The sequence below is a fragment of the Ornithorhynchus anatinus genome, chromosome X1, assembly GCF_004115215.2.
Source record: "Ornithorhynchus anatinus isolate Pmale09 chromosome X1, mOrnAna1.pri.v4, whole genome shotgun sequence".
Lineage (NCBI taxonomy): Eukaryota > Metazoa > Chordata > Mammalia > Monotremata > Ornithorhynchidae > Ornithorhynchus > Ornithorhynchus anatinus.
The window spans coordinates 33,310,591-33,337,120 of record NC_041749.1 but is presented as its reverse complement, the minus strand read 5'-3'; the positions used below and the strand labels follow the sequence as shown (position 1 = coordinate 33,337,120).

The following is a 26,530-nucleotide window of genomic DNA, read 5'->3' as shown; positions in this document are numbered from 1 at the left end:
CAGGCCCAGCATCAGGTCCAACTGCCAGGCCAGGGAAAAGAGAAATCAGGCTGAGGACAGGGGAGAATTTTTTTCTCCAACTAAAAACGTAATCCACAAACTCCCTGCCTTGGCTTACCTTCTGTTGGAAGTGACAGGGTACAGGAAAATGGCCCAAAGCAGAGTTGAGGGCGAGGGGACACATGGTAGAAACCCCTGGGGATTACCCCAGGGGACAATAAGCCTGACGGTGAGAGGAGCTTGGTGGATCGCCAATGACTGCAGTACCTTGGCCCTCTACAAATCACATTTAATTGAGAATTAGGGTGGAGGGGCATCGCCCTTGCTCTGAGCCCTTTTTTGCTAGGTCCATCAGTCCACCCCTACCCCTGTCCTAGGGTCAGAGGAGGAACGGCAGCTTCCCGTGCCAAGTTCGTGGGGTCAGTGGGCCACGCCAGGGCCAACCAGCTGTCCTACCTGCGAGTTCGGCCAGTTTGTCCAAGGAGGAGGAGGGGGAGGAAGAGGCGGGAGATGCCTGCAGCACCTCATTGTCCTTCACTAGGTCCTCCACTTTCTGCCGGAGCTTGGACGCCTCCATCTGGGACTCCTCCAACAGTTCTCCTGGGGGACAGAGACATGAGAGTTAAGAGTCTAGATCACGCCCTCTTCCTGCCCACACTCCACCAGTGCTGCCAGGCAGAAATCCAGGTCCCCGCCCACCTTATCATGTGGACCCCCATTTCCAGGGGCCGGTCCCAGCCTGGAGGCTGAAACTTGGCCTTCTCTGGGAATATTTTCAGGGCGGGGATCTGGTGTGGGCGTGGTCAGATTTAAGAGACCACCACCCTGCCAGACCAGGTCACCCTAAAGGGCAAACAAGGCACCGCAAAACGGGCCCCCTGCTTGAGGCATCGGCCTCCCTTCCCCCGCCACCCCGACCATGGCCCTTTCCTTGTCGGACCCTTCGAGACCTGCTCTGAGATCAAGCTGGAGGAATAAAGCCCCCATGGGCCATAACTTTCCTGCCACCCTCTCCAGAAGCACAATGCTCACAATACCAGTACCCACAACATTCTCCTAGCAATTCGGGATCCATCTAAAAACGTTTAAGGCGCATTCCCTACCCCCAGGGAGTTTGAAATCTAATCTGCAGAGACAGCAGACAAGATCAATCAATCAACCAAACAATGGTTCTTATTCAATGCTTACTATGTGTTGTGCGAAGGCTAGGTCAGTGGTCAGACGGAGAATTGATATAAATAACGGACACAGATGACTCAATCAATACGAATAAACATAAAGCTAGAGCACGAGAGCAGAAGGCTTGATGGGATTGAGTACTGGGAAGGTGGCCCCATGGGGTCACAATGACTCAACTTCTCCCCCACACTGGGCCTGGGAGATGGAGATCATGAGGCAGTTGAAAGGAAAATGAGCAGTCATGTAGGGAGTTAAAGGCAGGACAGGGATCACAGAGCAGGAAAAATCCAAGCCTCCCTCAGGGCCACTAGTGTCACCCTGCTGCATTCCCAGTGGGTCCACTAAGGAGCCAGTCAGACAGGCCGTCAAGGCCCCGGGCCTGGAGGGATGGGAAAATGAGGGCTCAGGCTGCTGGCCGGCTACAAGCGGGGAAAGCAAAGGAGTCCTAATTCTGCATTACCTAAAGTCCTTATCCCCTGCATCTTTTCCTTCAGCCGAGTGTTCTCCTCCACCAGCCGTTGGAAAGCTGCAGATGCTTCCTCTTGAGTCCCACCACCACCACCAGGGTCATAGATCCGAAAAGGTCCTCTTCCATCCATGGAAACAGCTTACTCACTGGCTGAGGCCTCCACCTGGCTGTAAAGACAGCAGCAGCTGCAGCACATCGAAGCCTGTGGCTCGGCCTAGTCAGAGGGGAGGGAAGGGGGTCACGAGAGCCCTCCACTTTACCCTTCGGGGCATGCCACGGCCACGTGATTCCCCAAGCTGAAGACCGGTTGCTCCCCAATGGGCACTAAAGCTGGAAGTAGGATCAGGAAGACCCCGGGACTGACCCCATGGACAGGCTCTGGGCTGAGTTGGCCTTTCAGCTTCCCTGAGTTTTGCTGAGCACCTCACTACAGCATCAGCGGGCTCTGCGTCTGGAACATACGTCGGCCACCAACCCTATCTTTCCCTGGCCGGCCCCCAGGCTTCGCTGGCTGCATGGATGGTTCCAGTTTGTGCCAGCTGGCACTGCTACAGGAATGGGAGGGGAACCCCCTCAACTAGGTCTCACTGGAACTGATGTGCACATGAAATCAGTCAGTCAACCATATTTACTGTTTACTGTGTACAGAGCACTGTATTAAGCACTTAGGAGAGTGCAATATAACATTATAACAGACACATTTACTGCCCACAACGAGCCTACAATCTAGAGGGGGAGATTAATATAAATATATAAAATTACAGATATGTACACAAGTGCTGTGGGACTGGGAAGGGGGATGAATAAAGGGAGCAAGTCAGATGGCGTGCAGGTCAGGTGAACCGCAGGATGACTGCACTGCCATTTGCTTCCAGAAAACTCAAAAACGCTCATGGAGAGCTTAGACTCCATTGGTGGTTGAGCAGTCCAGGATGGGCCATTAGAGGGGAAAAGACAAGGTCGTTAGATGGTACGAGCCAAGCGGCGAGTGTGGGTGAAAGCAGGACAGCCCATCTACTGGGGCTCCTTTGGGCAGCCTTTTATGCCACTTCCAGAGACAGAGTATGAGGCCGGATGGACCCAATAAGGCATTGCTTATGCTCTTTTGCTTTAATCACAGGACATGGGCACCCTCAGAATGATGGCAACGGCAGATCCAGCCACAGCGCCTACCGCTGTGTCTTGCTGGGTTGGTCCTCTGAGGAGAACAATGGCATTGCTCGCTGTAGGCTCACTTCTCACCCACTCTGGCTGCTACTAGTCAGCGAGAGAAGGGAACAGTGAAGAATGACAGAGAGGGAGGGAGCGAGAGAGAGCGAGAGAGAGAGAGAGAGAGAGAGAGAGAGAGAAACAGTGGAAGAAATAGAAAGAGCAAGCACAGAGTCTCAGGCCAAAGCATATATCTGCAAGAGGATAGTTTCTCAAGATTGAAAATCCCTATTCTAAATCATCAGGCCCAGAGAATTCCCACTGGACTACAAGATCTGCATCAACCCCGCTATTTCCCAATGTTCTCTCTTCTCCTATCCCCACCTCTTCCTGCCCCTCACCAGCTCCCTGAGCTCAGGGAACAAAAGCTTTCCCCTGGAGCCAAAGACTGGTAGTTCTCAACCCAGAAACAGAGTCCTTTCGGGGGATATTTATTTTAGGCCACCTGCCCAATTCCCTTTAAATCTGACCTGAATTCTTTGCAGCCAAGAGGACCTGGGACAGTGCTCAGGTTCAGGACTGTGCTGAAGAAATCAATCACAACTCCCTCCCTCTACGACCTCCAAAAGCTGGTACTAACAACTGGAGACTTTCTGGGGTGAACCCAGGCCTTGGCAGAGGCACCTGGCAGAGGCCAATCTCCTCATTTCCACATCTAAGCAATGAATGACAGACTCAAGAGTCTCTTTGCTTTTGATTTTTTCACTCTCTGTGCACCCCCGTAGTCTATACCTGGCCTCTAATGCATTTCTCTTCTAAATGCCTGTCTTCCCCTGGGTGGAACAGGGATTAAAGTCTGAAATGACTTACTTTGTAGTCACCTGGTGCTTAGCAGAGCAGGCATGGGTTAAATGCCATTTACTATTACAATCACACCAAGAGCACAATCACAGGCAGGGCTCTCGGTGGTCCTGGATAAGTTCTTCTTCCCTTGCTGAGATCCAGGCTTCCCCCAGAGGGGATCCAACCTCATTCCTGGACTGGTCTCTGGTTAGGACACACCTCCACCCCAACCACATATTACCCAAAGCTTTCTGCTGATGCTGCAGGATGCGGGGAGGGGGGCCAAATCTTGAATCTGGTGTGAGCTTCTACTTAGGAGAAAGCAGCTCTGGCCATTCCTGCCCAGTCTGCTTTTTGGAGTTTAAACCTAAGGCTGTATGGAGGGTTTGGCCAATGTGGTTACAGCTTTAGGCTAAGTGCTAAGAGGCTAATTACAGTGGATAGGCTGAGTACCATTTAGGCTGCCACTGGTTGCAGGTGGGTGGAAAGGTGGGAGGAAGGGGGAAATGACATCATGGTGTGTGTGTGTTTGGCAGGTGGGGGTGTGGATCTAAAATCCATTTTTTAAGGAGGGCGGCGAGGGGCACAAAGGTGTTACACGGTAGTAGAGACAAGGGAGCCAAAGGCTACTTACTCCAGCTTGGCACATAATCCCCTTGCCATACTTGACCAGACCCACACTGGTTCGATCCCGGCACCTGGTACCCAACGGCAGATGTGCCAAACATGTTCCAGGGCCTGCGTTTTGCAAGGACTGTTCCTAAGCCACCCACTTTCTTCTCTGCACATTTAGTGTAGGTGCTAGATGATGAATCTCTTAGAATGCGGGGAACAGAGTCTGGTTCCTCCCGCCCCGGGCTCTCAGAGCAAGAAGAATTACCCTCTCTCAGTCTGCTGAAGAGCCCTGGTGATCCTTCAAATCAGAAAAATCCACACCTGGAAAATGTAGTAGGGCACTGCACCCCACTGGGGAGGGACTAGTACACATTCTATATCTGAAGCCTGGTACCAAAAACAGAAGACAAGAGTCAGGAAACTTGACTTCTAGTCCCAGCTCCACCACTTGCCTGCTGGGTGACATCGGGCAAGTCACTGACTTCCTCTGGGCCCCAGTTTCCTCATCTGTAAAATGGGGGATAAAATACCTCTTCTCTCTCCCGCTTAGACTGTGAGCCTTGGGTGGGGCAGGAACTGGGCCCAATCCAATTACCTAGGATCTGCCCCAGCGCTTAACACAGTGTGTGGCACAAATAAATACTATCATCACCAGCCACTGACTCACCATGTGTCCTTGGGCAAGCCACTTAACTTTCCCGTGCCTCAATATTTCCAGATGTAAAATGAGGATAATAATTCTTTCCCATTGCCTACTTGACAGGGAATCAATGAGAAGAAGGAAGTTCTTTGAATTCTAGGGGCCAAGTCAAGAGCAAGTCATAGGTGCTGCACACAGCTATTGCCAAGAACAATTTTTAGAACATCTTTAGGATTAAATCTTCCTCAGATCCAGGCTATGAGATCAGGGCTTTGTGAGAGACTCCCCAGAGGCTACTGCCTGACTCTCTTCGTTGACTCCTGTTTTACATTCCTTTTTCTCTCTCAGACAACTCCCAGAGGAGCCAGCTTTTTCCTTACGAAGGCCTCACTGGCAGCAGGCTACCTTTCACAAATTCCCTTTCACTGCTCTAAGAAGTCCTCTCCTTCCCTGCTCCTGCCCCTCTCCACATCTCCTGACCCCCCCCACAGGGTCTGGAATCGGAGGTGGGCAGTGGGGTGCACCCCAGAGTGGGAAAAGGAAGTCAGAGAAGTAACGGGGCCTGGTTTGGTTTGGAAGAAAATGTGGATCTGAATGTCAGCCTCCTGAACGAAGTTTCGTGAATCCAGGCTAGTTTAGATAATGTGCAAAATGGTCCAGTTAGTCAACCAAAACTGAGCACGAGTCTGAGAAGACCAGTCCTCATAGTGCAGCCTGGGTAGAGAGAGGCTATCAGAATCTCTTGGCTTTCTAGAGGAGCTCAAAGCACTTTCAAACTGATGACCTGGCTCAACAACACGATTTCTGCTTTAACCCCGAACTTCTGTTTCCACTTTCCAAAGGAGAAAGTTGGTTACCCTATGTCATTCGGTCAGTTTGGACCAAGGCTATGCTTTCTTTTCTTTCAAAGCAGTCAATAGTATTTATTGAGCACTTACTCTGTCCTGAGGAGGGTGCTGAGTACTTGGTAAACAGCGTTGGAAGACACTAAAATAAATTACAGATAGAGGGATGTAGAGTAATGGCATAAATAAAGCTGTTGGGGCAGGGAAGGGGTAGAGGGCCTATGTGTTTTTCTCTTTAAAAGAAACTGGTTGAGAGCAAGGGGACTCCTGTCTGCCACCAACCTTCCATGGCTCCTGGGAAGGCTAGGGAAGACCCATCCAAAAATTTACCCCTGCACCAGAGAACGCACCCACTACTTCCCTGCTCAGCCTCCTCCTGTCCTCAGACAGAAATATTCCCCACCAAAGGCCTTCGCTGCATCTTAGCACCTGATGTTTTCATGGACGTGAACTGGCAATACAGGCAGTCAAATAATTAAACTAAGAATGTAGCATTTATCAAGTCCTTACTACATACTGAGTGCTGGGGCCGATAAAATGAGAGGTTATCAGGTCTGATGGAGTTCCTATCTCACATGGAGCTCATAATCTATCCTAACCCCATTTTAAAGATGAAGAAACTGAGGCCCAGAAAGACTGAGTGGCTTGGCCAAAGTCCCACCACAGGCCAGTGACAAAGTTGGGTCTTGAACCTGGGTCTGTCACCACCCAACCCCGTGGTCTTTCCACTACTCCGTACTGGGTTTTTTTTAAGTCCAGAGGGCCACAGAGCCATAAACTCCTGCAGCTGGAAGGGGCCCTGATCTCCTGAAATCCATTCCCAGCCTCCAGATGAGACAGCACCCAAGCCCTCCCTCAAAAGGCTCCACAGAAAAATCCTCCTGCACCTGCCTGAGCTCTAGGGGTTAAGGTCGGCTGGCCCTGCCTCGGGGAATTCCAGGTGACATGGAATTTGGCACCTCCCTCGCCTGGGCTCCTCAGGTCAGGAGAGGCACCGCTGGACTGGAGGACAGCACAGCGGGTGTGGAGATCCCTGTCCCGTAAGCTTGTTGGTGAGAATCCGTACAGTCAGCTTCCAGGGGAGCCTGGTTCTGAGGATCAACAGCTCAAGATATTCCACATGTTGATTATTCTGACCGAGTGACTGTAATGGGCCCACCTTAAAAGCTGGTTCTACCAGTCACCAGTGTCCTTCGGAGATCATGCCCTCTAAGGCTCAGTGTGCCCAGCCCACTAACCCAGAGCCCTGGAACATTCCTCTTACTCTGGGAGCCCGGAGGGGCATGCCGTGTGCCCCGCGCCTGGTACCTTCTCCCTCGTGGAAGGGGTCTCATGCACGCCTTGGAGCTGCCCGGCCCCCTCGAGTGGGAGGGACTTGGGAAAGAGATTTAGGAAAGGCATGTGTGGCACGTTGAGGCATCTGCTCCTTTGATGGTGGCGATGGCAGGAGGGGCCAAGACGGCTCCCACTCCCTGCTCAGGGTAGCCAGAGACGAGCGCCAGGGACTTCCTGGGCTGAGCTGGCAGAGGCCTCTGGCCCCCGGTGAAGGAGCCGAGGCCCAGCGCCAGAATCTTTCCTCCCCACTGGGCCACAACAGGGAAGGGCATCCAGCTGGTGGTGACAGTTCAACTGCAAACTGTGCCGCTATGCCCACAGGCCTTCAAGCAGCGGGGGGAGTTGGTAAGGATTCATGATCCGGGCTCTGGCCAGTGAGACAACCTACCCACTTGGGTAACAGCAGGCAGCACCTGCCGGCTATGAGCCTCTGTCCCCACAATATAGATATGACGGTATAAAGGCAAGCACTGCCTTTACTTGTGCTCCACGTTTCCCAAGTACCCAGACCTGGTATATGCTCAAAAGTGTCCTTCATGGTGCTGATGTAGGAGAGGAAATGAGAAGCCAGGGAACAGGGAATTTCCAGACCTCGCTGACCTCATCTTGGATACTGGTAGCCGGCAGCTGCGCCTGAGGGGACAGGTCGAAGGACGTGACTGGGAGAGGCAGGACGCTGACTAAGATGGGCGATCTAGGCAAACCCCAAGCCACACAGCCAGGATTAGCCTCGGCCTAAATCCTTGCCCACGGTCCCTATAAGCCTCAGTCCGGCCTTCTCTCAATCGCCAGGCCAGGGACGGCCTGGATCATTAAAAAGCTACCGATAAGCAGAACTTCCCATGTGCCATCAGTTTCACCCACGCGACCTCTTCCCAGCAGGCGCCAAAGTCACAAATCTGAGCTCGACCCCATCTCGCCACGTGCCCCCCAGACAGGAGTGCCCCCAGACAGTGAGATGACTAAAGACGGCCACGGGGAGAGTAAGCAGAGGGGTTCGGGGAAATCCACAAACTGGATCATCGGTCCCTGAAGGGCTTAGGTGTATTCCATGCCTGACGCAAGGGGATGGACCGCTGGATTTTCCAGTCTTAGGAGTCTGACGGGACACCTCCAGACACCGGCCTGAGATCCACATCAACCTTGGGCCTTTGCCCAATGTGGGGGGTGGGAGGGAAGAGTCTCATGATCATCTGCTCTCTCGGTCCCCTTTCCATCACATCTGACCCATTTTGTTCCCCTTAAATTGTGAATCGGCAACATTCACAGCTGACACACGAGACATGCTGATCTCACCTGATTCCTTTCAGAAACAGAAACAGACAACGAGAGAGTGCACACCACAGTCAAGAGTTGCTCTGACCTTTCTCCAAAACAGGAACCCGACCCACCCTCAAGGAGCAGAATAACCTTGTTGAGTTGTAGGAGGGGGCGGGGGGCGGCAGGAAAGCATGAGGGAGTCACCTAAGAGATTCAAAAGGCCAAGTTTCGGGGACAATTGTGGTCACCGGGCCTGCCCGTCTGTCTGTGCCAGAAAGAGCTGAGGTGGCGGCCCCTCAGTTAAAGCAAACCCAGAAAACCCGTGAAAAAACGAGAGGAGTGGGTGGTGAAGAGGCTGGAGACTGAAGTCTTTGAGAGTGGGTGTGGGAACACGGGCCCGAAACCCTCAACCTCCCCCTTCGAGTGTCTCGTGGCAGGTTTGAGATGAAGCAGAGGATTGAACTGGCACCGGGTCTCGGAAGAGATCGCGTCATCCAGGGATGGGGCCGGACCCAAGGGAGGGTGATGGAGAGCAGAGAACGGATTTTCTGGGAAACCTGCGGCCCTCTAGGCCAACTTTCACAGAACCAAAATCAAAACCAAAACCAGGTCCCAGGGGATCTGTGAGGATGTGACTCGGGCCAGTTGCTGGAAGGGGTGCAGTCCTGTTCTGGGTCTACCTCGGGCCACAACCAAAGCATGAAACAGCAGAAGCAGCCAGCCGAACGGCAGGGAGGGAACAAGCCTTCTGAGACACTGAAATCTAGGGGCATAACCCAATCCCGCTCAGGATAAAGGACGGAGGAAGAAATAATAATAATAAAGATTCAGTTTAACACTTCCAAGGCTATGTTAGGGTTCTTCCGAAGGTCACTGGAAACAGTGGAACTACTGACCGAAAGTCCATGGAAACTCACTCCTCCCAGGCTTGACCCGTGCTTGGCTACTGCAGTTAATATATCCTTCAGGACTCGTTTTTCCGAGCCGAAGACTTGCTTTGTTCAAATAACACTGCCTAGTAAACAATGCCAAGCAGATACAGTGAGGTTTGAGGTTTCACTTCTGCACACTCTTCTGGCTTTAGATCCGTCCGCCCCCACTGACACTCGGTGTAAACTAGTCCATCACTTCAACTTGTCCCTGACATCTGGAGGACACTGCTTTTAGAGGAGCAGCCCTGAAAAGAGCTGCTTTCCTACTCGCCTGACCGATAAAAAACGGACCACGGAGCCAGAAGACCCGGGTGCTAATCTTGACTGCCACTTGCCTACTGTGTCGGACTGGCAATTCAGTTAACTTTCTGTGTTCTCAGTTTTCTCAACTGCAAAATGGGGATTCAATATCTTTTCTCCCTCCTCCTTAAACTGAGGCCCAAGTGGGACAGGGACTGTGTCTGACCTGATTAACTTGGATCTATCCCAGAGCTTAGAACAGAACATAGAAACGCTTAACAAATACCATAAAAACTAAAACCAAAAATTGGCGGTGGGGGATATCACAGATAAGGAAGCGTGAGCTTCCAGTCAGTTCCCTTACCGCACTGAGCTTACGTTCTTGATGAAGCCTGCATTAAAGAAACCTTTTAATGAAAAAAACGGCGCCACACACATGCAACACAACTGCTTCTTCCCACACTGTATTCTAGCCAAGTAGGGGAGGGTTGTTGGAAGAACCTTCTCTTAGCAGCATTCTATCCATGCTATGAAGTAAAAACACATGTTCTAGAAGAACTGTCACTGGATTTAAATAGGGCTTATATGGGGGTAGGGGGGAAGAAGCTACCTTGGATTACACTAAAAACCAGGCTATGTTTGAACCACCGCATATGAGAGTTTCCTAGAGGCTGATCAGAGTACAGTGTCTTGCATATAGTAAGTGCTTAACAAATTATTATTACAAACCATTGAAAAAGAAGAAGAAATAAAAGAGGAGAGTAGTTAACAAATCAACACCAAGTTCCCAACCAGGAGATTGAAGTGTGTGGAGCTTTTTGATTCTGCAGAGACAGACTGAGGGTCTGAAATCACCCAAAATGTTCCAACCCTCTCCATCTCCCACCCCACTCCATCCCAGGTCTTGCCCTCTGCTCATTTTTCATGAGGGTCTGAAACCACCCAAAATGTTCCAACCCTCTCCATCTCCCACCCCACTCCATCTCAGGTCTTGCCCTCTGAGCCATCTCCTCATCTTTTATTCCCTGTAAACCTGGGGTGCTTGTGGATCTGAGTCCAAAAAGGTACCAATTCAGCACCACCTGGCCACTTCTCTGATCACATCGCACCACCCAGTATCTCTCCTCCATGGATGAGAGGGGCCTTACAGAGTCGACTGGCTTTCAGGACCAGCAGTCTGAGCCTGGCTCTGAGGACCAACAACTCAAGGTGTTCGACGTGCTGACTGATCTGGCGAGGGAGTGGCCCTAATAGGCCCAACTCAGCTGATTTGGCCAGTCATCAGTGTCCCTTGGAGATCTTGCCCTTTAACAAGATCAGGGTGCCCAGCCCACTAACCCAGAGCTCTGGGAATTTCCCCTTCCTCCAGAAGCCTGGGGGAGGGGCATGCCATGTGCCCCATGCCTGGCACCTTTTCCCATGTGGAATGGGTCTTACACCACCCTGGAGCTCCCTGGCCCCCTCGGGTGGGAGGGACCCGGGAATGAGACTCAGGAAAGGCATGTGCAGCATGTTGAGGCATCTGCTCCCTCGGTGGTGGCGGCAGGGACCAAGAGGGCTCCCACTCCCTGCTCAGGGCAGCCAGAGATGAGTGCCAGGGACTTCCTGGCTCATCAGCAGACGGCGGTCTCCAGCCCCCTGGTAAACAAGCTGAGGTCCCAGCCAGAACCTTTCCTTCCCACTGGGCCGACAACTGGGAATTGCATCTAGCTGGTTGCTGGGAAACAACTGTCAAGCCACTGACTCAAAAAGCTCCCTAAATAGACCCCCCGGAGGAACTAGGGGCCTTGGTAACAAGTAACGATGGGATTCTCTGGGTCTGCCAAGGTGACAGTTTAGCCGCTTGGATTTGACTAAGCCAGGAGGACCTCCTGACAGAATTGGGGAGACATTTTGCCAAAGCTGAAGAGAGGCCTCCTGTCAGGTTCCTTCCTCCCAGCCACATCAGGAGTTCGTCTTGCCTTGCCTCAAGCCCTCCCCAAAGGCCAAAACTGCTGCTCCATGGCAACAGATGACTCACTAATAAAGGAAACGATCCCTCCTTAGCAGTGCCAAAGGGAGAAAAGCCATGTCTGAGGGGCACCAGGCTGGGGACGTGGCCAGAGGGTCTAACTCAGGGCTAGGCCCTGAAAAAGGGAGAGTGTGCACTAGTGGGCTGGGGAGAGGGCTGAGGATTAATAGATCTAGGCATAGGCCTCCCGATGCTAGTATGACAACCCACTGCTAGCCTTCCTCAATGCCACTTCCCTCATCAATGCCACCTCCTGAGCACCACCCAGTGCTTATCTACCACACCCAGGAGTGGAGCCAGCTCCCCGGCCAGGAATTTCCCTTGAGCCAACCACTCTGAGGCTACACGGCCCCTGAGAGGGCAGACAGTGTTGGCACAGAAAATATTAGACATCGGGACGTACGTGACATCGGCCGTGCTATTTGGGGCGCGCAATGTAACGATGTTGTATGTGCCATTTTGCTGAAGTACGCCACGTTCACCCAAACCTTGGGTGTTTCTTGCTGGGAAGGGGCCCTGACTTCCTCCCAGACTCTCCTGAACAGAGGCACTGCCACATCCAAGCTGGATAACTTGGATTCAAAAGCCAAGGCAGAGGGAGACTGGGAGCTGAAATAAAGATACGGGACATGAAGGTGCCTAGTGCCAAATCTGTGCCAGATGGGAGCACACCGGCTAAAAATGGAAATGTCCACTATGAAACTGGACGAATGGCTACTTGGGTCCCTCAGTCTCCATTACTTACTGCCTGGGACACTGGTTTCCCCAACCCCATCTGTGAGGCTGGCATTTAGGGCTCAAAGACTGTTGATCTGCTCAAATGGAGGGTGGCGAGGCATACAAAGGTCGAGATCTCCCTGAACTGCCAGGAGAGGTTGGGGGGAATGAAGCTTTGGTTGCCACGGGGACTGGTGCCCACAGGGCCCTTGGAGGGGAAAAGAGGCTGGTCTCCATGAACTCCCCTGAGGTAGTTTTCCAGGACAAGGTCTGCCTGATCAAGAGTTTCCAGTAGACTTGGAAAGGAGAGGCAGCAGGGTCTCCAGCCTCTTCCACGATGGGGTCAGATGAGGCAGGGCCAGAGCCCAAATGGCAGCCCGGCCCAGTTGGATGCTGACTGTCCAAAGCGCTCACGTGGCATCTGGCCACAGGGGGCTGGGCTGAATCAGCAGGGTGGGCAAGCCAGGTGGTCGGGAGACAGAGCAGGGCAGCCCGAGTCCCAAGGCTGCCCTGAGGGGCAGCACATATGGGCTAAGTGAGAGGAACACACCTAGGCTCTGCTCCCTAACCGCCTGATTCAGAGCCCTTCCCAGACTGCTGTCACATGGTGGTCCCTAAAAATACCCGCCTGGGGTTCCTGATGATGACTCTCACTTGGTTAACAACTCATCCCCGAATAAACTGCACCATAATCCACATGATGAACACTCAAAGGGATGGATTTGGGGAAAGAGCTCAATAACCCCTCTGATGTGCCTACAGGTATGGGGTCAGTGGGCTGGTAAGAGACCACCCAGTGGGTCCGGCCAAGGCACAGACATCTCAGCCGGGGACTCACCAAGGAGTCCTGATCCTGATCCCGCTCCATCTCCCTACTTTGGGTAGTCTGACTCCCTAAGAAGGGGTTACCTGAACCCCAGGTGATGGGAAGAGGCAAAAATGGGATGATAGATTTCTACTGAGTTTGCCTAAGCTGATGCCCATGTTGAAGGCACTGCCAAAACACGGGGATGGAAGACTCTTCTTTTCGTGGCAATCCCGGAAACAGGGTACGTGCTCTGGGGGAAAAAGGGGAGATGCCAACCTCTGCAGCTGGAGCTTAGGGGACTCCCTCCAGCCACCAACTCCCAAGCCAGGGATGCTGGAAAACAGAGGAAAGTAAAGGGAGGCCACAGGCATAAGGAGGATCCAGTAAACAGTTGACAGACTGCAAGGGGAGCCTGATCAGAAGCAGATCTTCTCATAGCAGCCACAGCCAAAGATGCCAAATCACGGACAGAGTGAAGTATTTCCCCAGGAAGCAACCTCTAGGCTGGGGGTCGGCTCAGTCCCCTGGACTTGTTACCCCCATTCCACCACCGCAACGTCCTCCAGGAGCTGACGGGGGAGAGGACTGGAACTTGGCCCGGGCACCTCCTTCCCATCTCCATCCTCTCCTCCCGTGTAGCTGAGAGGAGGGAGAAGCAGCAAGAGCTGATGGATAGAGCACGGGCCCGGGAATCAGAAAGACCCGGGTTCTAATTCTGGCTCCGCCACTTGTCTGCAGTGTGACTGGGCAAGTCACTTCACTTCTCAGTGCCCCAGTTACTTCATCTGTAAAATGGGGATTAAAACTGTGAGCCCTATGTGGGACAGGGCCTGTGTCCAACCCGATTTGCTTGGATCTACCCCAGCGCTTAGCATAGTGCCTGGCACACAGTAAACACTTAAATACTGTACTGCAATTCTTCTTATTCTCAGTGCCTCAGTTACTTCCTCTGTAAAATGGGATCAACACTGGGAGTCCCATTTGGGATACAGACTGTGCCCTATCTGCTCAGGCTGCATCCACCCCAGCGCTTAGAACAGGACCTGGCACCTAGTAAAAGCTTAATAATGTAATGCAATTCTTATTCTCAGTCACTTTCTCTGTAAAATGGGATCAACACTGGCTTGCATTCCCCCAGCGCTTAGCATAGTGCCTGGCACACAGTAAACACTTAAATACTGTACTGCAATTCTTCTTATTCTCAGTGCCTCAGTTACTTCCTCTGTAAAATGGGATCAACACTGGGAGTCCCATTTGGGATACAGACTGTGCCCTATCTGCTCAGGCTGCATCCACCCCAGCGCTTAGAACAGGACCTGGCACCTAGTAAAAGCTTAATAATGTAATGCAATTCTTATTCTCAGTCACTTTCTCTGTAAAATGGGATCAACACTGGCTTGCATTCCCCCAGCGCTTAGAACAGTGCCTGGCACCTAGTATAAGCTCAATAAATGTAATGTAATTCTTATTCTCAGTGCCTCAGTCCCCTCCTCTGTAAAATGGGATCAACCCTGGGAGTCCCAAGTGGGATACGGGCTGCGCCCTGCCTGCTCAGCCTGCATCTCCCCCAGCGCTTAGAACAGTACCTGGCATCTGGTATAAGCTTAATAGCACCTAGTATAAACTCAATAATGTAATGCAATTCTTAGTCTCAGTGCCTCAGTCCCCTCCTCTCTCAAATGGGATCAACCCTGGCAGTCCCAAGTGGAATAAGGACTGCGCCCTGCCTGCTCGGCCTGCATCTCCCCCAGCGCTTCGAACAGTACCTGGCATCTGGTATAAGCTTCATAGCACCTAGTATAAGCTCAATAATGTAATGCAATTCTTATTCTCAGTGCCTCAGTCCCCTCTTCTCTCAAATGGGATCAACCCTGGCAGTCCCAAGTGGAATAAGGCCTGCGCCCTGCCTGCTCGGCCTGCATCTCCCCCAGCGCTTCGAACAGTACCTGGCATCTGGTATAAGCTTCATAGCACCTGGTATAAGCTCAATAATGTAATGCAATTCTTATTCTCAGTGCCTCAGTCCCCTCTTCTCTCAAATGGGATCAACCCTGGCAGTCCCAAGTGGGATAAGGACTGCGCCCTGCCTGCTCGGCCTGCATCTCCCCCAGCGCTTCGAGCAGTGTGTGGAGCAAAGGAGGCGCTTCACACCCGCCCCAACGAGGCAGCGAAGGGAAGGCCGTGGGAGCCTCCGCCAGATCGAGATCCGGCGGGGCCCAGCTGCGGGCCGCAGCACCGGGCTGAAGCGGCCGGCCTATCCCTCCGCCAACCGCCGCGCATGCGCGCCCAGCCCCGGGGGGGGAGGATCAATAAGTCCCCTCCCTCCCCCGCCTCCGCTGGGGACGCCGCGCCCCCCGCCCCGCTCCGGAGCCCCCCTAAGCACCCCCGGGGTCGCAGCCTACCGCTCGGGAGGCCCCTCGGGCGTCCGTTCCGCCCGGCTGACGGGGACGGCACCGGCGGACGGCGGAGCCGCTTCACTTCGTCCTCCCCGCGGGCGGGAGGGGGGAGGAGGAGGAGGAGGAAGTGCTCGCGCCGAGGGAGGCCCCGCCCCCCGGGAAAGTCCCCCGTGATTGACGGCCACGTCCACCAATCGGAAGCGGATGGTGCCCCCCTTCGGAGAGGGGAGGAAGGGGGCGGAGCTAACAGCGGCAGGACCGGCCCTCCTCCCATCATCATCGTGCTCATCGACGACAGTCTTTAATAATAAACGATAGCAATTCATGATGATGAGCACGTTAATAATAAATGCTCATGTTGATCGTGCACGATGATATTAACCATAAATGATGATGTTAAGGATGATCGATGGAATTAATGATAAATGATGTTAATGATGATTGATGGAATTAATGCTAAATGATGATGTTAAGGATACCTGATGATGTTACGAATAAACGCTAACGTTAACCGATGCCCATATTAATAATGAATGGTGGGATTGATAATGATAATATTGATGATAAATGATCGTGTTGATCGTGCAGGATGATATTAACCATAAATGATGATGTTAATGATGAATGATGGAATTAATGATAAATGATGATGTTAAGGATACCTGATGATGTTACGAATAAACGCTTATGTTAACCGATGCCCATATTAATAATGAATGGTGGGATTGATAATGCTGATAATATTGATGATAAATGATCGTGTTGATCGTGCAGGATGATATTAACCATAAATTATGATGTTAATGATGAATGATGGCATTAATGATAAATGATGATGTTAGGGATACCTGATGATGTTACGAATAAACGCTAATGTTAACCGATGACCATATTAATAATGAATGGTGGGATTGATCATGCTGATAATATTAATAATAAATGATCGTGTTGATCGTGCATGATGATATGAATAATAAATGATGATGTTAATGATGAATGAAGGAATTAATGATAAATGATGATAAGGATACCTGATGATGTTACGAATAAACGCTAATGTTAACCGATGACCATATTAATAATGAATGGTGGGATTGATCATGCTGATAATATTAATAATAAATGATCGTGTTGATCGTGCATGATGATATGAATAATAAATGATGATGTTAATGATGAATGGTGGAATTAACGATAAATGATGATGTTAATGATGAATGATGGAATTAATGATAAATGATGATGGTTAAGGATACATGATGATGTTACCAATAAACGCTAATGTTAACCGATGACCATATTAATAATAAATGGTGGGATTAATAATGCTGGTAATATTAATAATAAATGATCGTGTTGATCGTGCATGATGATATGAATAATAAATGATGTTAATGATGAATGATGGAATTAATGATAAATGATGATGTTAAGGATACCTGATGATGTTACAAATAAACGCTAAAGTTAACCGATGACCATATTAATAATAAATAGTGGGATTGATAATGCTGATAATAATAATAAATGATTATGTTAATGATGATTGATGGAATTAATGATAAATGATGATGTTAAGGATACCTGATGATGTTACAAATAAACGCTAATGTTAACCGATGCCCATATTAATAATAAATGGTGGGATTAATAATGCTGATAATAATAAATGATCGTGTTGATCGTGCATGATGATATGAATAATAAATGATGATGTTAATGATGAATGATGGAATTAATGATAAATGATAAGGATACATGATGATGTTACAAATAAACGCTAATGTTAACCGATGACAATATTAATAATAAATGGTGGGATTAATAATGCTGATAATATTAATAATAAATGATCATGTTGATCATGCATGATATTAATAATAAATGATGATGTTAATAATGATGTTCAGGATACATGATGATGTTACAAATAAACGCTAATGCTAACCAATGACCATATTAATAATAAATGGTGGGATTGATGATGGTGATATTATTAATAATAAATGGTCATGTTGATAGTGCATGATGATATTAATAATGAATGATGGCATTAATGATAAATGATGATGTTAATGATACATGATGATGTTAAAAATAAACGCTAATGTTAGCCGGTGACAATATTAATAATAAATGATGGAATTGATGATGGTGATATTATTAATAATAAATGAAAATGTTGATAGTGCATGGTGATATTAATAATAAATGGTGATATTAATAATGAACGATGGAATTAACGATAAATGATGATGTTGATAATACATGATGATGTTAAAAATAAACGCTAATGTTAACCAATGACAATATTAATAATAAATGATGGGGTTGATGATGATGCTATTATTAATAATAAATGATAACGTTGATAGTGCATGATGATATTAATACTAAATGGTTATATTAATAATGAGTGATGGGATTAATGATACATGATGATGCTAATAAATTATTATATTAAAGATAAACGATAGTGTTAATCAATGACAATATTAATAATAAATGATGGGATTGATAATGAAAGTAGCAGATTCAAAATTAGAACCCACGACCTCTGACTCCCAAGCCCGGGCTCTTTCTACTGAGCCACGCTGCTTCTCTATAATGAACTTCATAATAATAATAATGGGATTCGTTAAGCGCTTACTGTCAGCACTTAGAACAATGCTCGGCACAAAGAGTCAGAGGTCATGGGTTCTAATCTCACCTATGCCACTTGTCAGCTGTGTGACTCTGGGCAAAACACTTCACTTCTCTGTACCTCATTAACCTCATCTGTAAAATGGAGATTAAAACTGTGAGCCCCACGTGGGACAACCTGATCACCTTGTATCCCCCCAAGCACTTAGAAAAGTGCTTTGCACATAATAAGCGCTGAACAAATACCATCATTATTATAGTAAGCACTTAACAAATACTATTATTATTATTATGTGCCAAGCACTGTTCTAAACACTTAGAACAGTGCTCGGCACATAGTAAGCACTGAACAAATACCATCATTATTATTATTATTATTATTATTATGTGCCGAGCACTGTTCTAAGCGCTGGGGTAGCTACAAGGTTGTAATAATGTGGCTTTGTGGAAAGAACCGGGCTTGGGAGTCAGGGATCGTGGGTTCTAATTCCAGCTCCACCACTTGTCAGCTGGGTGATTTTCACTTCACTTCTCTGTGCCTCAGTTACCTCATTTGTAAAATGGGGATGAAGACTGTGAGCCCCACGTGGGACAACCTGATTACTTTGTATGTAACCCATTGCTTAGAGCAGTACTCGGGACATACTAAGCGTGTAACAAATACCATCGTTACTATTATTATAGTAAGTGCTTAACGAATACATAATCATTATTATTACCTTATATATACCCCAGTACTTAGAACAATGCTCAGCACATAGTAAGCACTTAGTAACAATACTAATACCAAAGGTATTTGTTAAATGCTTACTGTGTGCCGGGCACTGTTCTAAGCGCTGGGATAGATCCAAGGTAAACAAGTTGTCCCACGTGGGGCTCACAGTCTTCATCTCCATTTTATAGATGAGTTAACTGAGGCACAGAAAAATTAAGTGACTTGCCCAAAGTCACCTAGCTGACAAATGGCAGAGTCGGGATTAGAACCCATGACTTCTGACTCCCAAGCCTGGGCTCTTTCCACTAAGCCTATGTGCCGAGCACTGTTCTAAACGCTGGGGTAGATACAGGATAATAATAAGGATGGTATTCATTAAGCACTTACTGTGTGCTGGGCACTGTTCTAAACGCTGGGGTAGATACAAGATAATAATGATGATAGGTATTAGTTAAGTGCTTACTATGGGTTCTAATCCTGGCCCCGTCACTTGTCTGCTGTGCGTGACCTTGGGCAAGTCACTTAGCTTCTCTATGTCTCAGTTACCTCATCTGTAAAATGGGATCAAGACTGTGAGCCCCATGTGTCCAACTCGATTTGCTTATATCCGTCCCAGCGCTTACTACAGTGTTTGGCACATAGTAAGTGCTTAACAAATACCACAGTTATTATTATTATTACTATTCTCCCACTCCCTTCTGTGTCACTCTGACTTGCTCCCTTTGTTCATCCCCCTTCCCAGCCCTGCGGCACTTATGCACATATCTGTAATTTATTTAAATTAATGTCTATCTCCCCACCTCTAGACTGTAAGCTTGTTCTGGGCAGGGAATGTGTCTGTTTCTTGTTGTATTGCACTCCCCCAAGTGCTTAGTACAGTGCTCTGCACACATCAGAGAGGTAGCGAGGCTCAGTGGAAAGAGCACAGGCTTGGGAGTCAGAGGTCATGGGCTCTAATTCCGGCTCCACCGCTTGTCAGCTGTGTGACTTTGGGCAAGTCACTTCACTTCTCTGGGGCTCAGTTACCTCATCTGTAAAATGGGGATGAAGACTGTGAGGCCCACATGGGACAACCTAATCACCTTGTATCCCACCCCCAGTGCTTAGAACAGTGCTTTGCACATAATAAGCGCTTAACAAATAGCAACATTATTATTATTATTATTCAGCCCTCAGTAAATAGGATTGAATGAATGAATAAGCACTCAATAAATGTGATTGAAACAGGGGGTCCAGTGGAAAGAGCTCGTCCTGGGAGCCTGAGAACTTGGGTTCCACTCCTTGGTCTACCATTTGCCTGCTGTGTGTGACCTTGAGAGGCAAGTCATTTAACTTTTTGTGCTGCGGATTCCTCATCCATTAAATGGGGATTCGATGTCTGTTCTCTTTCCCACTTAGAGGGTGAGCCCTGTGTGGGACAGGGTTTGCGCCTCTGTCTTTCCTTCAGTAAATTCCTGCTGGAGTGTCGCACCAACATCTCAAACTTAATATGTCCGAAACAGAACTCATCTTCTCACCCAAACCCTTTCCTCCCTCTGCCTTTCCCATCACTGCCTTCCATCAACATCATCCTCTCTGTCTCACAAGCCCGTAACCTGGGCATTATCCTCAACTCTATCTCATTCAACCCACATATTCAGCCTATTACCGAATCCCATTGGTCCTTCCTTTGCCATATCACTAAAATCCTCCCTTTCTTCTCCATCCAAACTGCTACTACGCTGACCCAAACACTTACAATATCCCACTTTGACTACTGCATCAGCTTCCTTGCAGACCTCCCTGCCTCCTCTTTCTCCCCATTCCGGTTCTTACTTCACTCTGCTGCCCTGCTCATTTTTCTAAAAAAATTCAGTTCACATTTTCCACTCCTTAAAAAACCCCAGTGGTGTTCGTCCACCTCTGCCTCAAACAGAAACTCCTCGCTATCGGCTTTAAAGCTCTCAATCAGCGCTCTCTCTCTACAACTCAGCCAGCACACTTTGCTCCTCTAATGCCAATCTTCTCTCTGTACTTTTATCTCATCTATCCCACTGCCCAACCACTTGCCCACTTCCTTTTTCGGATCTAGAACTCCCTCCCACTTCATATAGTCTACCACTCTTCACACTTTAAAAACCCTCGTAAAATTACAACTCGCCCGAGAGGCTTTCCCTAATTAAGCCCTCAGTTCCCCTACCTGCTCTCTCCTCTAAGTCGCCTATGCATTTTGCTGTGTGACCCTTAAAGCATTTCGATACTCACCCCAGCCCCACCACGCATATGCACGTATTCTATTTCTATGTTATTTCCCCTATCTATAATTTATTAATGTCTGCCTTCCCCTTTAGCCTGTAAGCTCTTCGTGGGCAGGGATCGTATCTACCAACTCTATGTATTACGGGCTCTGTAAATAGTAAGTACTCAAAAAATACCATTGATTGTTTGATCTGAGAGACCGTGAAACCCATGTGGGACAGGGACTGTGTCTGATCTGGTTGTCTTGACCCCGGTGCTTGGGACTCAATCAATCAGTGGTATTTTTTTGAGTATACACTGTGTGCAGAGCACTGTACCAACTGTCTAAGATAGTACAATAGGGTAAGTAAACACAATCCCTGCCTTCAAGGAGTTTACAATGTAGGGGGAGAGACAGACATTAAAATAACTCACAGGTAGGAGAAACAACTAGTACAAAGTTATGTACATAAATGCTGTGGGGAGAGGGTTGATCACCAAAGTACTTGGGGTGAGGGCTCAAGTAAATGGATGATTTAGTCGTAGGGAGGGAAAGTAAGATGGGAATATGAGAAATTAGGGAAAGATTCCCGAAGGAGATGTGATTTTAGTGGGGCTTTGAAGATGGGAAGAATGGCGGTCTGTTGCATAAGAAGGGGGAGGAAGTTCCATCCAGAAGAGAGGGTCTGAGGAAGAGGTCAGTGGAAGAGAGTGAGGCACAATTAGTAGCTCAGTTCCTGCCAGAGGTATCACATGGGGGACTTGAAGAGAGCAGGGATTGCCGGACCTCTGCGGCCACCCAAGGACACAGGCTCGGTGACCTGTGAGAATCGCCCTGCTCTCCTACTCTGGACACCTAGGTCATGCCCACAGGATGCTGCATCTGTGCTGGGAGTGCTCTGATCAAAAAAGATTGAGGGATACTGGCCCAGCTTTGGGGAGAAGCACACCGGTCCAGTAAAAGCTGGTGATATTCTTGGGAAGATTTTCACCCATTTCCTTTACCTCCATATTGCTCAGATCATCGTTTTCAGTAACAGCCATGTACGTGTTCACCAGCTCTCTTAGAAACCACAGGGCAGGTCCCATCTTTAAATGGTGACACTGGGCTTTCCTTTCCATTTGAAAAGTACACATAATCCACAGACACTGACATACACAATCTTTTATGCGCAGCACACATTTACACATGTACCCACATATGCCTAATTACACTCAGGCACATTTCGCAATGACTAAAACACCTTCCAAAAGCACCACTCTCCTGTTCTCAGTTAACGCCTGCTCCTCCAGCTACCATCTCCCTGACCCCATTCTAGTCCCTCTTTTCCTCCCATCCCTCTTCTTATTTAGGATTCATTCCATTGAAAAAAGACCCAGGGGTTAAATTTTCTCAGTCTTTAGTCGCGGGGATGAATAAGCCAAAGAATCCACAGCAAATTCTCCACCTAGTATGCTCCATTTCTGATTCTCACCTTCTGCCCTCCAGGTCCTCTTACTTGCCATCTTTTAGGCCTTCTCCTCTCCACCTCATCCAGGCCAAATCCAGATCTCCTATGGGGATGCTTTCTTCAACCATGGCCTGCTTGGAAGGGAGTTTCCATTTCAGGAGAAAGGGTCCTAGAAGCAGCCCTTCACCTGGGTTGTGGTAATCTCCTACTTCCTTTTAATCTCTGCGGGCCTCTCAGAGGTGAAAAACACCCTTTCACAGTCCCTCTGATCTGATTGGAAGATTAAAACCTTAGGCATTATCAGTGTGAAGTTGACATCTCAGCTGCCTGGGCGGTGAGTAGAGAAAATTGGGCCTGAGTCCCAGCGAGACCTGCCTCACCCAGCAGAGAATTTCGGTTCCAAATATCTCGTAGCCTTAATCAGATGATATCATCGTTTTGACTTTGAGGGCAGGAGAGCCTCTAGAAGCTTCAATCAGTCAATGAATCAATCGATGGTATTTATCGAGCGCTTACTGTCTGCGTAGCTCTGTACTAAGCGCTTAAAAGAGGGCCATACAATAGAGTTGAAAGACAAATTCCCTGCCCACAATGAATTTATAAGCTAGAGGGGGAGATAGACATTGATAGAAATAAATAAATTATAGATATGTTCATAAGGGCTTTGGGGCAGAGGGTGGGGTGAATAAAAGGTGCAAATTTAAGTGCATGCTCTCAGAGCACCACCTCAGACTGAGGAGATTCTGAGCATTCCTGGATCCTTCAACTTTCAGGCACTTTCCTGCCTTCCTCCCCACGACTTAAGACCCCCTGTGGCTGAATCAGAGTGCCTTATCTAGACTGTAAGCTCCTTGTGGGCAGGGACTGGGTCTACCAACTGTGTTATATTGTACTCTCCCCAATGCTTAGTACAGTGCTCTGCACCCAGTAACAGCTCAATAAAATACCATCAATCAAATCCGTATTTGCAGGCAGCATCCACCAATTGCGTTTGTCTGTGAACCAAGCAGGGTGTAGCATCAAGGCTTTGGGGGAGAGGGGAGGAGGAGAAAAACACACACACATGCACAAGCCTTTCTTTTTTGATATTTGTTAAGAGCTTACTATGTTCCAGCAACGTTCTAAGCAATGAGGTAGACACAAGATAATCAGGTTGGATACAGTCCCTATCCCACATGGAGCTCACAATCTTCATCCCGTTTTACAGATGAAGTAACTGAGGCACAGAGAAGTGAAGTGAGTTGCCCGAGTTCGCACAGCATGCAAGTGGTAGAGATGGGATTAGAACCCAGGTCCTTCTGATTCCCAGGCCCATGCTGTGCGGCTTCTCCATAAACCTTGCATTTGGAGTATTAGGGAAAGTGTTTGGGAAGAAGCTGAAGTTGAGGGGTGAGAAGGTGGATCTTGAGAGCCTACATGTTTTTGCGGAAGAAGGAGGTGTGAGCAGAGTGGCCTGTCAGGTCACCGTGGCCTAGTGGATAGAGCACTTGCCTGGGAGTCAGAAATACCTGGATTCTAATCCTGGCTCTGCCACTTGTCTGCTCTTTGACCTTTGTGCCTCAGTTACCTCATCTATAAAATGAGGATTAAGACAGTGAGCCCTATGTGGGACAGGGACTGGGTCCAACCCTAATATTTTATATCTACTACAATGCCTGGCACACAGTAAGAGCTTAGAAATTTGTCTGTTTATTGTTGTATTATGCTCTCCCAAGCACACAGTAAACGCTCAGTAAATACAATTGTCTGACTGACCCAGAGAATTGTTGGATCTTTTCTGGAATTCACAATTTGAACAATTCAAATCGCCTGTGTTCTGAGCAATGAGTTAGGTTTGTCATTGGCTGGAAAGCAGTTTTATGCCAGATTGTAAACTCCATAAGAGCACATATCATATCTACAAATTCCCAAGCACTTAGGACAATGTTTTGCACACCTTAGGCAAGCAAGGCCACCTAGAAGCAGCCTGGTCTTGTGAATAAAGCCCGGGGCCTGGGAGTAAGAAGAACCTCGGATCTCTCCCAGCTCTGCCACTTGTCTGCCATGTGATTCACTGCTCAATGACTCAGTTACCGCATCTGTACAATGGGAATTAATACTGTGAGTCCCATGCGGGGCATGGACTGTGTCCAACCTGATCAGCTTGTATCTTCCCCAGCACTTCATAGAGTGCCTGGCACATATATAAGTACTTTACAAATACCATTTGAAAAAATGCATATTACCGATTGATTGCAGGGTTTGGGATTATGTTATCTCAAGAAAACCTAGTTGCGGTTCTCCTCCTGCTGAGCAAAGGAAGAATGACCAGCTTTTCCTCCTTACTCTCAGCAAAAAAAAGATCCTAGATCCAAAAAAAACTCCACCCAATTCTTAGGGTATAAAGCCGTGGAAGTGTCCGACTTACTTTTCAGAGTCTGCTTTTCTGCTCCTTTGCTTCCTGGATCCCTTTTAACCTCCAATGTAAGTCTCTTTCTTTCTGGTATTTTTCCCCTTCCCAGGAATATCCAAATGGTGGTTTGTTATCATGGGGTTGCTCTGGAGCGGGGGCAGCAGGAAAGGGAAAAGAAACCCCGGGGAAATTCCCTGTCTTTTTCCCAGTTGGGACGCAGCTCCTCCTACCCATCCGGCAAAACAAGGATTCCCTATTCAACTGTGAATCCTTAGGGAGACATCGCCGGCTCTGTGAGAGACCCCCTCAGCTGGAAGCTGGGAATCCTGGATGGCCAGAGACCCAGGAACCCCTGCCCCAGGTTGGGGGAGAGAATGGTAGGAGTAGGAAGGGGTGGAGTGGGCAGGGCCATTTTATACCCTTTAAGGAGCCCCTCCCCAGCCTCAATTCTCTCCATTCTTTGACCCAGGCCCCCACATAAACTCGGCTCCTCCCTTCTCCCCCTCACCAAACTCAGTTCCACCGTCTCCCCTCTCTGCTCTGGGTCCTGCTCCACATCATCTGCTGGTCTCTGCTTTTTCCTCCTCGGGGTCTGCCTTCTGCAAACTCTTAACCAGCTCACGGAACGTTAGGATTGTTTGGGAAGAGGAGCTGCCAGCTCGGAAGACCTGAAGAAACTGTGGCAGTTGTGGGGGAACATCTTCAGGCCCCAGCCCGGGCTCTCTGGCCCGATTCTATTCTCCAGAAAGGCTTCAGACCCATCCTCACCCCAAATCCCACCCCTCTTTACATCAGCCTGCAAAACTAGTAGCTGAAATAAACCCTCTGTTTCTTCTAAACCACCTTGGAAAAACCTAAGAGGAAAAAGCAAATGGAAAGGAAAGAGAAAGGGAGAAGGGAGAGCCAGCAGATGGGGGTGGAACAGATGGCAGAGAAGACCAAGAAAGAAAGAGAAGAGATACAAGATGGGGAGACAGGGCGGGGGGAAGAGACATCAGGGTTTTAAAGCCACTGCTGCTGTTGCTGCTGTGGCTGTGGGGAGTTCTGGGGTCCACAGCTGCTGGGGCTGAAAGTGAGAGAGCCAGTGGCTGAGGAAGGAGGGGGAGCTTCTTTGTTTTCAATTTCTCAGCATGAGGGAGCTCCCCTGACAAGTCTGAGGGTCCCGCTTCCTTCCCTGGCACAAGCCCAGCCCAGGATCAAAACACCTCCTGTTACTCACCAGGCTGAGGGAAGAGGACAGGGACCCAGGTGGGAGCTGCGGCCACCGGCCTCGGCTGCTGACTTGAGACGACTGCAGGAAGGAGGGCAGGGCTGACTTGACTTTTAGGCAGAAGCAGGGGAATTCCCCAAGACGAAGGAGCAGACAGCCCCAGGGGGTTTGGATCAAGATCCAGCCCTGGGTGAGGGGCCATCCTGGCGGCCCCCACCCTCTCACCGCCTCCGACTGCAGACTCCTGTTCCGGGAGGGGCTCGGGGTCTGGGGGGGAGGGTCGGCAGCCGGATGATTCAGAGGACAGGGGCAAGAGGAGATGGCTGGGAAAAGACCCTCGAGGACCAGATGCCTGTCTGGATCCAGCTGTTCTCCACTCCACATTCTGGAGAGCTCGATTCAGCCCATTTGCCTAATGTGGGGTATTCCACTGGGCACCGAGCCCCTTCACTCAGCTGAGAAA

The 26,530-nt window shown here is 49.0% G+C and overlaps 1 protein-coding gene across 4 annotated transcripts in view; it reads right to left on the bottom strand.

Annotated features, from left to right (window-relative positions):
• The window catches only part of TNIP1 (TNFAIP3 interacting protein 1), a 48,181-nt gene extending 22,061 nt beyond the window's left edge, over positions 1 to 26,120 (bottom strand). The window contains exons 1-3 of one of the 4 annotated variants that reach the window (XM_029052049.2): positions 26,077 to 26,120; positions 1,640 to 1,815; positions 457 to 600 (exon numbers count right to left, since the gene is read on the bottom strand). In XM_029052049.2, coding sequence (XP_028907882.1) covers positions 457 to 600; positions 1,640 to 1,778 — 283 coding nt within the window. In that variant the 5' untranslated portion in view covers positions 1,779 to 1,815; positions 26,077 to 26,120. Of the gene's footprint in view, positions 1 to 456; positions 601 to 1,639; positions 1,816 to 3,667; positions 3,693 to 15,445; positions 15,554 to 26,076 lie in introns of those variants that run through there. The other 3 variants (XM_029052048.1, XM_039910336.1, XM_029052052.2) reach the window with 3 other exon arrangements.
• Positions 26,121 to 26,530: the final 410 nt, after the last annotated feature.